Below are 13,231 nucleotides of genomic sequence, written 5' to 3' on the forward strand. Positions count from 1 at the left end.
TAACCTATTACTTCCTCAAGGCCTCTTCTTGAACCTTCACTATCACCTCAACCTCTTTGGCCACCGCCCTCCCCACAAGCGCCACTGTATCCCAGACCTCTCCCCCAATCCCCATGGTTTGAATGAGAATAGCCTCCACAGGCTCATATATTTGAATACTTGCTCCTTGATTGGTGGAAGTGTTTGGGAAGGATTAGGGGGTATGGCCTTGTTGGAGGAGGTGTGTCACTGGGGGGCAGGCTTGAGATTTCAAAAGACTCCCAACCTGGCTCATGAAATTTGAGATGAGAACAGGGCTATATCTCTGTTCTTAGCTCTTTCTATCAGCATCATGGAACTGTAAGCCAAACCAAACGCTTCCTTTTACATGTCACCTTGATCGTGGCATTTTATCATAGCAATACAAAAGTAACCAAGACACCAGCTCTCTCTTCCTGCCTATCCAGTCATCCCTAAGTCCATGTCTGCCATGTCACCCAACCACCATGCTATGATCTCAGAGACCTACCAGCTCAACCTCTCCAGTCCCAAGGCCCTTGCCCATGTAATCAACTCTGACCAAACTCATCCTTCGATCTTTGGCTGGCAGCTCCCATTGAAGCATCTCTGGGATGCCACCTGCCAGGTGTGCCTGTGTTCGTCCCTAAGCACCTCACTGTGGTCTGGACACAAACCTGTCTTTCCCAGGCACAGGCTTGGGCTCAGTACCCTAATGGCAGACAAGAAGAGCTCTTGAGTTCCTTCTCTCAGGGCCTCAGTTTCCCCACTGATGAAATAGGTTGCAGTTAAGAGTGGATGACACAGAAAAAGCCCCCAGCCACACTTGACATTTGGTAAGGGCTTGGCAGATATGAGCTCCCAGGCCACAGAGGGGAATGAGAAAGGGCAGTACCAGCCTCCAGCTCCGGTGACAGCAGCTCGAAGTCAGGCACATCCTTGACCAGCACATGGGGGACGTCCCACCTGATACTTGGGCCAGCCTTCTGGCCCTGGTCATGGTCAGTGCCCCTGGGCCCCTCCACAAGGGCTGGAGGCTCCTTAGATACCAGCGACCACAGCACTGGCTCCTTGGTAAGTCCTGGATTGAGAAGGAGAAGATCTGATAGTCAGCACAGTGGCAATCTCCAAAGGAAACGGTGTCTTACTACCCACATGTCTCAGTGCTCAAACCAACTCCTGGACTCGGGCTGCAGGATGGACTCCAGTGGGCCCTACCCTGCTGCCCAGCCTGCCCAGAGATATAGCCCTGTTCTCAAATTCTGCCATACTCCCACCTACCAGTAATGTGAGTTTCAGCCCTTCTGCCTCAGTTTCCCTCTGTAAAAAGAACTTAAAGCCTACTGTCATGAGAGTTAAATGCAGTACTCTCAAGCTCTGGCCTGGAGTAAGGCACTGCAGGTTGGGATGGAGTGCTGGGATTGAGGATAGCACTGGCGTTTAAAGCCTGGGTTCATCTCTCAACCTTGCCTCAGGGGATGACAGCCATGCTTTCCAGCCCTGGAGACCACACACCTCCAGCCAGCTGACATACCCCTTGGAGTGCAGCTCCCATCCATCATCCATCCATCTGACTCTGTCTTCCCATCCCAATCAGACACCTTATAGGCGGTCCTAATCCAGCCCAGCTGCCACCTCCAGGAAGCTCTCCCGGCTTATTCTCCCCACCTCAGGCCAAGATCTTGCTCTGCTCCAGTTTGTCTCTGGAAGTCCCCCCTGTGACCCCCTTTCATCTCTATCACTATGCTCCAGTCTTTGGAAACTCTAGAATAGGACCCAGATGTCTACTCATAGACTCCCCTCTGTGGTTCAGTCACACACAGAGCAGGCACTGAGATTCCAGGGTTCAAATGTCAGAGAGGCTGAATCCACCTGATATCCTCCCATTTACTGCCCTCTGTCACCTACCCCGTCTCTCCAGGAACCTCAGGGCATCCAGATAACCTTGTCTGCAGTAGTCAGCCACCACCTGGGACACAGAGCAGAGGAAGGACAGAGCTTTGAGTTCTCTAGCCACAAGCCATGGAGCTGGGGACATGTCAGCAGATGGACACAGGCCCAATCCAGTCTGCTGCCCCAGTGACCCTCCGCAGAGCTCAGAAACCCCAGAGACATGATACTGGTCAGGGAGACCCAGAGTACACAGGCACAGATCTGATCCTGACATCTCCTCCCATTGAGCAGCTAACTCCTTACCTAGAGCTCTGGCACCTGCCTCCTTCTGAGATCTCCCTCCAATAGACAGGGTGACAAGGCCTGGGTCAGGGTCTGAGGGATCTCCACCTGGATCCCCACAAGCCCAGGACAGCCTCTTCCTTTACCCTTCACAGGGAATGTGACGTGGTGTAAGAATAGAGGTCAGAGGACAACTCTGGAGTCATCTCTCCCCTTCCCCATTTCTGCTGGTTCCTGGAATCAAACTCAGCCTGGCTTGCATGCCAGGTATCTTTTTACCTACCGAGCTCTCTCTCTCTCTCTCTCTCTCTCTCTCTCTCTCTCTCTCTCTCTCTCTCTCTCTGTGTGTGTGTGTGTGTGTGTGTGTGTGTGTGTGTGTGTGTGTGTGCTGGCTAAAGTCTTGGGAGTTCACTGTCAAGACCATGCTGGCCGGCCAGGCTGTGGTGGTGCACGCCTTTAATCCCAGCACTTGGGAGGCAGAGGCAGGTGGATTTCTGAGTTCAAGGCCAGCCTGAGTGAGTTCCAGGACAGCCAGAGCTACACAGAGAAACCCTGTCTTGAAAAAAACAAAAACAAAAACAAAAAAAAACAAAAACAAACAAACAAACAAACAAAAAAACCATGCTGGCCTAACAGAGTAAATCTTAGCTCTGCCACTTCTGGGCTTTGTGACTGAATAAGTAGTTACTTAACCTGCCTGAGCCTGTGTCCCCTGAGAAGTGAAACTTCCTAGAGGCTGGAGGCCATCGTGGCATACAACTTTCATGAGCACTCAGGAAACAGAGACAGGTAGATCTCTGTGAGTCGGAGATCTAGCCTAGACTACCTGATGAATTCCAGACCAGCCAGGGCTACATAGTAAGACTGTGTCCCAAAAAAGAAAAAAACCAATGAGATATTGAAGAGATTGCTCAGTGATGGAAAACACTGGCTGCCCCTGCGGAAGAGCACAGTTCAACTCCCTGTATGCACGTTGTGTGGCTCATAACTGCCAATAATTCCAGTTCCAGGGGTTCAATGTCTTCTTCTGGTCTCTGTAAGAATTGCATTCACATGCACAAACACACACACACATACACACACATGCACATACACATACCACACATGCACACACACACCACACATGCATACACACACACTACGCACGCACATGCATGCACACAGATGCACATGCATAAATAAAAATAAATCTAGAAAAAGGAATGGAATTAACTGTCTCTGCTCATGGAGCCTGCCAGTTGAGTACGGGCCACAGCTGGACGTTAGCCCTCAACCAGGAAGGGACAGAAGGAGGGTCAGAATCCACATGAGCTTTAGGTTTCTGCTCCAGGTCTTGTGTGACTTGAGACAGGGCAGTAACTGAAGCTGATGGATCATGGGCCAGGACCATGCAGGGTGACCTACCTCAGGCTTGGGGGGAAACAGAGATATGACCCCCAGAAAGAAGTTCCTGGTAGAGATCTGGAAACTGGCGTTGAAGGCGGTTAGCTCAAAAAGATTTTGTGAGGTGCTCTGGGAACAGATGTCCACTGTCCCGTTGTAAGGAGAGACTGTGATGGTGGTGGGGCAATCGGAGAAGGGCAGGTTGTTGCTCAGAGCCCCGTCGATGAAGCGCTGGAAGGCAGGGAGGCATTAGCCCACGCCATCTTCCCCTCCCTCTCCCCATGTTGATGGGTGTTCGTGTCCCCCTCCAGCCTGGCTTCTGAGCCTCTCCAGCTTCTTCTAGGGGGAAGGCTTGGCACACAGTAGATGTTTTACTGTCAGGTGGCCTCTTCATTCCTGTCTCCACCTCTGGACAAGCCTCTGTCCTGGCTGCCTGGAGCCCAGAATGGAATAGAGACAGGGGCCCCCAACAAACTCACCTCCCCTCTGAACGCCGGGGGAATTACCCCACAGTATAAGGGGAAATACAAGGAGCAGAGCAGAGCCTGGAAGAGAAAAGCATCGTCCTTTCTCAGTGCTCACCTGCTTTCATGCTCAAAAGAAGACATGAATGCTAGTGTCCTTGAAAACCACCTTCCTCTCTCCGCAGAGGGCACCCTAGCTGCCTGGAGACTGCAGGTGGGATGCCCCCTAATATAGGAACCAAGGCACCAGTACCAACTCACACACACACATACCCCAGGTCAGGCAAGGATGTGCCACAAAAACCTCAGTGGGTACAAGCCCTGAGAAGGTAAAGTGTTTTGTATGTACCCAAGCCTGGCCAAAACAAAACAAAAACCACAGCATACAAAAGTGCCTACGGATACTAGATGCTCAGTAAATATTTTGCCCCGGCAATCAGAAAACACTTGGAAAACAGGGGTGAGTGAGACAGGGCAAACACCTGTGGACTGAGCAGCCTGTGAGGTCTTGACTGTGAACGCTGACTGCTCCTCAGTCTGCCTCAGGAGCACCTCAGGTTCCTCTCCACATCATGCTCTACAGAGCCTTGGACTCAGGCCAGTCTTGGATACAGTCTAGCTACTGCTCATCCCTACACACACACACACACACACACACACACACACACACACACAGGTCCCAGCACAGCACTGGCTCACCTGGATGAGTTCATCCCGAGTGGCAAAATCAGTGACTATGATGTTCTTGCCATCAGGCCACCGGGTCATGGAGATGCCTAGCCTCTGGGAGGCCAGAATATGGCAGTTGTCCGGAAGGCTATCTTGCAGCTTTTTCCTGATGTGCTCAATGGGTCCATAGGCTGGATGGAAGATGCCCAGGCTCAGCCGCTCCACGTGTTTCATCAGGCCCAGGAGATTGGAGCAGGCGAAGTCTGCAGGGCAGTGGGAACTAAGGCTTCAGTGATCTGGGACCACCGAGGGACCACCCGCACCCACCAATGGTCCACTTGTCTCAGGGAATCTTTGGGAGTCAGTTCTTAACATCTCTTCCCAGTCCTGGTAACCAATACTCTTAAAAAAACTTAGGGGTAGTATCCCAAATTTAAAGCCAGGATCCCATCTTTTTTTTTTTTTTTTTTTCGAGACAGGGTTTCTCTGTGTAAGCCTGGCTGTCCTGGAACTCACTCTGTAGACCAGGCTGGCCTCGAACTCAGAAATCCACCTGCCTCTGCCTCCCAAGTGCTAGGATTAAAGGCGTTCACCACCACTGTCCGGGCCCCAGGATCCCATCTTTAAAGATAAAAGTGACTGGGGGGGGGGGGGGTCCTCAGATTCAGAGGCTGCTCCTGTCAAGCCCCAGAGGCACATCGCTCAGCTCCCTGCGGGAGTCCTTAGACCCTGAGAACTTCCTAAGCACCTGCGGACTTGCCACAGAGAATGCTCACGGCGTTGAGCGCGCCCGAGGAAGAGCCATAGAAGCGGCGGGCCCCCTGGATGAGGCGCGGTGCTCGCTGGCGGAGACACTCGGTGACACCCACGTGGTAGAGGCCCAGGTAGCCAGAGCCTGAGAAGGACAGGTTCCAGCCGCACTCTGCCTCCAGGAAGTCCATAATAGGGCGCGGGGCTGCAGACTCCTCAACCTTGATGCAGAGCTGGAGCGTGAAGGAACGCGCACCAGGGCCCCAAGGTGTGGAACCAAGCAGGGATGGGGATGGAGCTCGGGGAGGCTCAGCAGGGTGGCTCCGCCCTATGCTGAGTAGGTTGTGGCTCTAGCAAGTGAGGGATGGGCACACTCTCCTGGTGTACATCGCTGCCCCGAGGCATTACATTACAAGCCCGCACGCCCACCCTGTTCTCTATTACAGTCACCTAACCTCGGGGTGTCTGCGTTTTGAAAGAGGCATAATCAGGAAGGACCCCGCCTAACCCGCAGGCCAGAGGTCAAGGACCAGTAAGCACGTGGGAGGCCAGAAGCCTGGGATCTAGGCTCAGCAAGGAAAGGCTGCTATAGAAAAGCGCCTTCAAATGCATACGCTCTCCCATGTCTGCAATCACCACGAAGTCACCTAGCATGGAGCAGGCTCATAAGTGTCTGAGCGGGTGAGGTGACAGGTGCTTACACAGCTAAGTCATTATGTGGAAGTCAAGCCAGGCATGCCATGAGGGTCAGGGGAAATGAAGTCCATCTCAGGATGCCAAGAGGAGGAAGGTATATGGGGTAGTGAATAAAGAGGACCCCAGTAAAGAAATGGGGTGAGCAGAACTCAGTGGGACCTACACTGTGCATCGGAGGCTCTTACAAAGTAACCAATAAGGAGAGGTAGCAACACAGTGCAGGCTGCCTGGTGCAAACATTGCCCCAATAGGCTCGGATTCCAGCCAGGTGGCTCATCCGGATTATAACAGTGCGGCCAACCCTGACCACCTGGGTTCCACCACCAGCACCCCCACCCCCCCCCAGGATAGCCATGGCCAAAGCAAAGTACTGACTCCTGTAGGTTATCCGCTGACCTCCACACATACACCACCCCCACACAAAGATAAACATGTGTAATTTAAATGCAAACCTCACTCTGTGGTGTAAAAATAATAAATGTAACTATCAGAAAGGTCACAGGTGAAGGGTCCTAGGGGGCGTGGCTCTGGGAAGTCCGGGGTGATGGAAGATGATGGGAAGAGCCCTCACTGTCATTGTATCCAGGAGCTGACAACAGGTGGGTGGTATGCAGCGCGCTAGGCTTGAGCACCGTTCAGGGGCTCCCTGCATAAGCCCCATTCCAGCAGCCACGAGGGGGCAGCAGGCCTTCACCCCGTAACTCCCCTGCAGGGCAATGTGATGCAGCCACTTGGAAGGAGCACCTGGGAGCTGGTTTCCAGGTGAGATTCTGAGGATCAGGTGAGGCTGGAGGGCAGAGGTTAAGGACACACCTTTGCAACTGTGCACTGTGGCTGGCGGGTGATGTTGCCTGCCAGCAGCCTGAAGAGCTTCCTTCCTGTTTAGGCACTCCCCAGAGATGAAGCCAGGTTCTGATTTCACCACAAAAAGAATTTCGGAACCAGATAGGATGAACCAAATTAGTGAGTTTATTAAGTGTTGAGACAGAGTCACGGAAGAAGAGGACAGTGTACACACAAAGCAAGGGAGGGGGCACTTTTTTAAAACGTTTAATTTGTGTGTCTGTGTGTCTGTGTATGTTTGTATGGGTGCGGTACTGTAGTGCACATGCTTCTGAGAAGACAGTTTGTGATAGGGAGTTGGTTCTCTCCCTCCACATGTGGGTCTCAGGGATGGAACTCAGGTTGTGAGGCCTGGCAGGAGGCACCTTCACCAGCTGAGCTATTTTGAGGGACTCCCAGACCGTGTCGTTTCCAACATTCTTGTTTGAGACTTCAGGAAGACGGGCACCAGCTTTGGAGGTAATTTGGCTATTCGAGGCTCACAGTCAAATTTTGGAGTGAGGGGCTCTTTCCCTGCCGTCATCTTTTTTTCCTTACTCATATTTTGCCCTGGCCTTAGGCTGAGGCCTTCTTGGTAACACTGTCTCATCTCTACCACAGCCCTGGGAGATAATAAATACTGCCAGCCCCATTTTACAAATGGAGCAGCAGAAACTTAGAGGAGGAATCCAGGTGCACCCATGGGCCAGCCTAACTGGGGTGACAAAGAAGAGCCTGGAGGAAACCCCTGAGGGGACTGTGAACCCTGAGTTCCCTGCTGAAGAAGAGGCTGCTTGCAGACGTGCACCCGTGGATTGGGGGTGGGAGGGACCCCACTGAGGCAATGAAGCTTAGCGGCATTGCTTTTGCCCAAAAGAAAACGATGCACACTCTAGAGACTGAGACAGGAGGATTGCAGGTTCAAGGCCCCGTTGGGCTCCAGAGCCAGGACAAGATCAGCCTCTGTGACTTAGTGACACCATGTCTCAAAACAAAAAGGAAAAAGAGGACTCATCCCTGGGGTGCCATGTGTCAATGTCCATAATCTACGCATCCATGGAGGAAATCCTGGGTGGCCCATGGCTGCTCCAGGACACATTGGGAAAGATGGGTAAGGAAATTGTACTCAAGGCAAGAAAGCAAAACACCTGTGCACACAACACTCCCTCTACGGACAGTGGAGACCTCTGTAATATACACATCATTCCAGGACCTGGAGGCTCCTCCTGACATGTCCAGGGTCCAGCATAGACCTCATAGTCAAATAACACCTCATAGATTAGAAACATCCTAAATAAAAATATGGCTACATCACCTAGCTGGCCAAATCTTGCTGATGGTATCTTTTTGGAGGCGTGGAGGAGGCGTCAGAAAGGACACCATTGCGACAGTCAGAGAAAGCACATCTGAACTGGGATTACACCACAGTGCTGTGCCGACGGCCCGTGTGTGCATCCGAATGCTCTAGCATGGATATAGAAGGAGCGCTTCTCAGGCGACCTCGGTAAAGAGCTCCTGTAATCCTGGCACTTGGGAGGCTGAAGCAGGAGGACTGCTGTTGAGTTCAAGGCCATACTGAATGCCAGGCAAGCCTGTCTTAAAACAAACCCAAAAAAAGCACGCCCTGTTCCTGGGAGACAGGCTGCAGTACTCATGAGCATTAAAGTGGTATTGAAGGCCGATTAAGGGAGAGCTGTTTCCTCTTGGTCAAGAGAGTGGAATCTTCCCTCTGGCGGATAGAAACCTGTCTAAGCTATCCAAAACATGAGTTAATCCATTTGGGCCAGTAGATCAGCTGTCTGAGGGATTCCCTTTTCCGCCCCTGGATGCAGATTCACCTAACACTATGCTGGCAAGAATGGAGGAATACTTACTCTTTTAATGAGATACTATATTTTCCTTCCCAGAATCCTTGGTTCTGTGGGACCCGGTGACTTCTTTTTTCCTCTTTCTGTCTCAGACAGAGTGTGAGTGTACTTTCTCTGGCATTTTGAGCTTTTTTTTGTTCTTTCTCTGAAGCCACTCCCCTTTGCCGTGTAGCTACTGGCAACATCTCTGGGCCTAACGCACAAGGACGTAGCTTTTCTCTTCAGCTCCCTCCTCCAGGCAGCCACTGAGATGTATAGCTTGCCTACCCTGAGGTCTTGCTTTCAAATACTAACCAAATTTCTTCCCAGGATTCCTTCTGAACATTTTTAAATTCTTTTGATGAGCTTAAGAACCCTGAGAGGGGATCCCAATTTCCCCCAATAACTTGTGGCACCCAACATGGGGCTCCCTAAAATTTCCAGTCATAAGAGAGGTACTGTCACATTTGTCTCAATGCAGAGAGGCACTGCACTCCCTGCTCTGTTCCCGTATCTCCATCTAGGAAGCTTTGAAGGTAGAAAAGGTAGAAGAGACTATGGTGGGGCCCAGCTCACCAGGCAGTCTTGCCCATGTGGGAAGACCTGGGAATGGTGGGAAGGATGGAGATCTCTATATGAAAGGGAGACATGTGTGAACATACAATAATATCCCTAAGCCATTAGGCTGGCCTCAGGCAGAGAGGAGGAGGAGGAGACCATGACCGTGGCAGCAGACAGACCTCTTCATCCTGCCCCTCAGTTCCTGGATCCTCTCCCCTAATCGCTGCACCTGGCTCCAGAGTGGCATGGTTTCCCAAAAGCACTCTGCCCAAGACCTAAGACCCTGTGGTACAAGAGTCTGGAAAGCCATGGCTGGGGCTGAGGTAGCTCCCTGATGCCTTGGGCCCAGATCCCCTACATGTATATTAGGGAGCTGAGTCACAGACTCATCCCTGGGGTGCCATGTGTCAATGTCCATAATCTATGCATCCATGGAGGAAATCCTGGGTGGCCCATGGCCGCTCCAGGACACATTGGGAAAGATGGGTAAGGAAATTGTACTCAAGGCAAGAAAGCAAAACACCTGTGCACACAACACTCCCTCTGCGGACAGTGGAGACCTCTGTAATATACACATCATTCCAGGACCTGGAGGCTCCTCCTGACATGTCCAGGGTCCAGCATAGACACACAGTAGATGACTGAGAAGGACCTGAGTCCAAGAAGGTAAGGAGTTAGCTATGAGGTCACCAGGGAAAACTACAGCCAATCTTGGTGGCTGTCTCCTGTTCCTTTGTGGTTGAACATGCTTAAAGTTGCAGTTAGGCTGTTTGTACTGTATCAGAAACTGAGGCATTTGGGTGGGACGGTGGAGAGATGGCTCAAGGGTCAAGATGGCTGTTCTAGCCGAGGACCTGGGTGTGGATCCCAGCAGCCATTTGGTGGTTCATGAACTACCTGTATTTCCAGTTCCAGGGGATCTGGCGCCCTCTTCTGGCTTCCAGAAGTACTTACTAGGTCTGCACATGTTGCACAGACATACGAGCAGAAAAGACATCGAAGCATGCAAAATAATTAAAAGAAAAAGAAACTGAGGCACAAGGCAATTCTCCCACCTGCCCAAAAGTGAAGGAAACCTGACTTCATTTATAAAACATCTGCATGTGGTTGTGAACTCTTCATAGGATTTTTTATGAAGGACCGTGGGAATAAAGACTCTAAAAAGAGACTAAGGCCACCATGATGTTGAAGGGGAAAAAAAAATGATCACCTTACCAGATAAATATGCTCCCCATCTTATGAATGCTCCTAATATCTCCTGTCTGTCTGTCTCCTCCCAATCCCCCTTGAAACCTGATCTCACAGACAGTGACACCAGTCCACTTGACTCCCTTATGCCAGGGTGGAAGTCCCTGCCACCACCCCTTGCCACACTCTGTGGCATACACACCTCCCCAGCTCCTTCCTCCAGCCCCCGATTTCCTCCTCCTTGTGTTCCCAGCCTGTCACCTCTCCCCCAGCAGCTGCAGCCACCTCCAGCTATCTCTTGCTTCCAGCAAGATGGCTCTGATCCTAGTTTGGAAAACTTCTCCACCTCCTCTCATTGCCACACTGAAAGCCCAGCCTCCTTCAAAGGGGACTGTCACTCTTCAGTGGACCTTCTACCTACCTGCCTGCCTAACTACCTGCATGCCTACCTCACTGACAACCAGCAAAAGGCCTTCCAAACAGAAGCAGAAGCTCAGAACAAAGAACATCTCAACCCCTGAAGGGAATGAATGGATCAGCAAATCGGAACAGAACCAACTATGGTACTGGCAGACTGACAGAGGCGGCTGGGGAAGAGCCCTGCACAGCCAGATAGTGTGGTAGGAACCCGAGTACCATACAGCTGTGAAATGCAGCCTCTTGGTGGGGATTTGTTGTTTGGGTTTGGTTTTTTGTTTTTTTTTTTTTTTTTTTTTTTGTTTTGGGGGGTTTTGTTTTTTGTTTGTTTGGTTTTTTTTTTTTTTTTTTTTTTTTTTTTTCTTTAGAGCCCTGGCTGGCCTGGAACTCTCTTTAAGTTCAGGCTGGCCTTAAACTCACAGTAATCCTCCTGCTTCCGTCTCCTGAGTGTTGGGATTATAGGTGTTAGCCAGCATTTCCAGTTTAAGTCACTGGTATCTATAAACAAGGTGTTCAGGATGTAAACTGGGAAACTCTTTGTGCTTCTGGGGTGGGGCTTCCTTTCCTCCCCAGCCCCTTACATTAGCATGGCTCCTTTAAAAATCCCATCCCCAGGCCTCTGAGATTTCACAATACCTAGCTTTGCAGCCGGGAGGAGAACTTACTGACCTAGCATGCTCTACACATTGTGAGGCCGGGTGCCCTCAGCTCTTGTGTCCATGGCAAAATTGTCTGGATCCATTCCCATGCTGATTCTTTCTTGGTGGTGACAGATGCATGCCTCAGTTTACTCTTTTTTGTTTGTTTGTTTTTTGTTTTTCGAGACAGGGTTTCTCTGTGTAGCCCTGGCTGTCCTGGAACTCACGCTGTAGACCAGGCTGGCCTCGAACTCAGAAATCCGCCTGCCTCTGCCTCCCAAGTACTGGGATTAAAGGCGTGCGCCACCACCGCCCAGCCTCAGTTTACTCTTAAAGTTGGAGTAACAGGCTGCTTCCTCCATAGACAGATGCTGAAGAGGAGTACAAACAGCCCAGATGTTGGAACAGGCCCGCACAGGTGACCCTGCACTCAACAAGCTCAATACCATTGTTCTGATGACATAAACAGGTCACCAACAGGGTAAGACGTGCACCGGCAGGAAGTGAGGCTGAGTGAGTGGACAGAGGATCTGCTCCCCTGGGTGCCCTCACTTCTTGCCTGGTCCAAGGTCAGCACACTTGTGAAGCATATGGGGCAGGTCAACTCAGCCCTATTCACAGTGTGGGTGTTTATGGGGATTAGTGGTTCCTGAATCAGAGGCCACGTCTTTACATCAGGGACTGGGCAACATTGATTCATCTGGGCAGCCCGCCCCCTCAGTTACAGGTGACAACTGGAGAGTTAGGTTTAGGGGTTAGCCCAGTTATCACCTACTCCCACAAAAGTTTCTGTGCCTGGACTCAGGAAGACCCCATCTGGACCCCAGGGAGCAACCACTAAGGACTTGAACCCCTTGGAGCTGTGGCTGGGAAATGTCCTTTTCCTTGTAGAACAGGTGTGACCATAAGAACCTACCTCCATTCGTGGCTTCAGCTGGGGACCAAATCCTACAGTCCTCAACAGCTGTGTCTCAGCCTGAACCCAGCGGGTCCTCTGAGTCTGCGCAGCTAATGCTGATGTCTGTGTCACTCCCGTACAAAAGTTCCATCTTCAGGGATAGCTGTAGTGAGAACCTACACCTCCTTTATGGGCGCTCGCTTCTGTTGACATAGCCTGAGTCTCATCACTCACTGAGCTGGATCGAGCTGATGTCTCACATCGGGTGTCCAGCTACCTGACACCTCAGGCTTTCCCACACCAGACCCTCTATCTTTAACCTGAATGGCTTTTTTTTTTTTTTTTTTTTTTTTTTTTTTTTTTTTTTTTTTTTGCCAAACTAACTGAGTTGGAGACTAATCCTGTTCCAAATAAATAGAATTCTGGACTTAGGCCAGGGTTGAGCTCAGTGGTAGATTGTTTTACATAAATAGAAGCTGTAGAAAGCATAAAGAGAAAAGTATTTTCTTATTCCTTATTTGACTCCAAGTAGAAATGAGATATTTTAATATATTGAATTGTTTTAAATAGTACATTTTAATCTTACTGAACACAGGGTGGTGGAACATCCCCATAGTCCCTGTACTCAGGGACCAAGCAGGAGGATGGTTCTTATACATGTGAGCCACTGGGTTCATTCCCAGCATGTGCCCTACACCCCAAAGTACATATGGAGAATCCAAACCT

General features: G+C 50.8%; 1 protein-coding gene across 4 annotated transcripts in view; it reads right to left on the reverse strand.

The window, feature by feature from the left end:
- Window positions 1-13,231, reverse strand: part of Pnpla5 (patatin like domain 5, triacylglycerol lipase) — a 37,391-nt gene that overhangs the window by 10,580 nt on the left and 13,580 nt on the right. For 3 of the 4 annotated variants that reach the window (XM_076911775.1, XM_076911771.1, XM_076911772.1), the window contains exons 2-6: window positions 4,719-4,951; window positions 4,035-4,100; window positions 3,577-3,786; window positions 1,906-1,966; window positions 893-1,078 (exon numbers count right to left, since the gene is read on the reverse strand). In XM_076911775.1, coding sequence (XP_076767890.1) covers window positions 893-1,078; window positions 1,906-1,966; window positions 3,577-3,786; window positions 4,035-4,100; window positions 4,719-4,922 — 727 coding nt within the window. In that variant the 5' untranslated portion in view covers window positions 4,923-4,951. The remainder of the gene's footprint in view (window positions 1-892; window positions 1,079-1,905; window positions 1,967-3,576; window positions 3,787-4,034; window positions 4,101-4,718; window positions 4,952-13,231) is intronic. The other variant, XM_076911773.1, reaches the window with a different exon arrangement.

Source organism: Arvicanthis niloticus, chromosome 13, assembly GCF_011762505.2.
Source record: "Arvicanthis niloticus isolate mArvNil1 chromosome 13, mArvNil1.pat.X, whole genome shotgun sequence".
In the NCBI taxonomy this organism is placed as follows: domain Eukaryota; kingdom Metazoa; phylum Chordata; class Mammalia; order Rodentia; family Muridae; genus Arvicanthis; species Arvicanthis niloticus.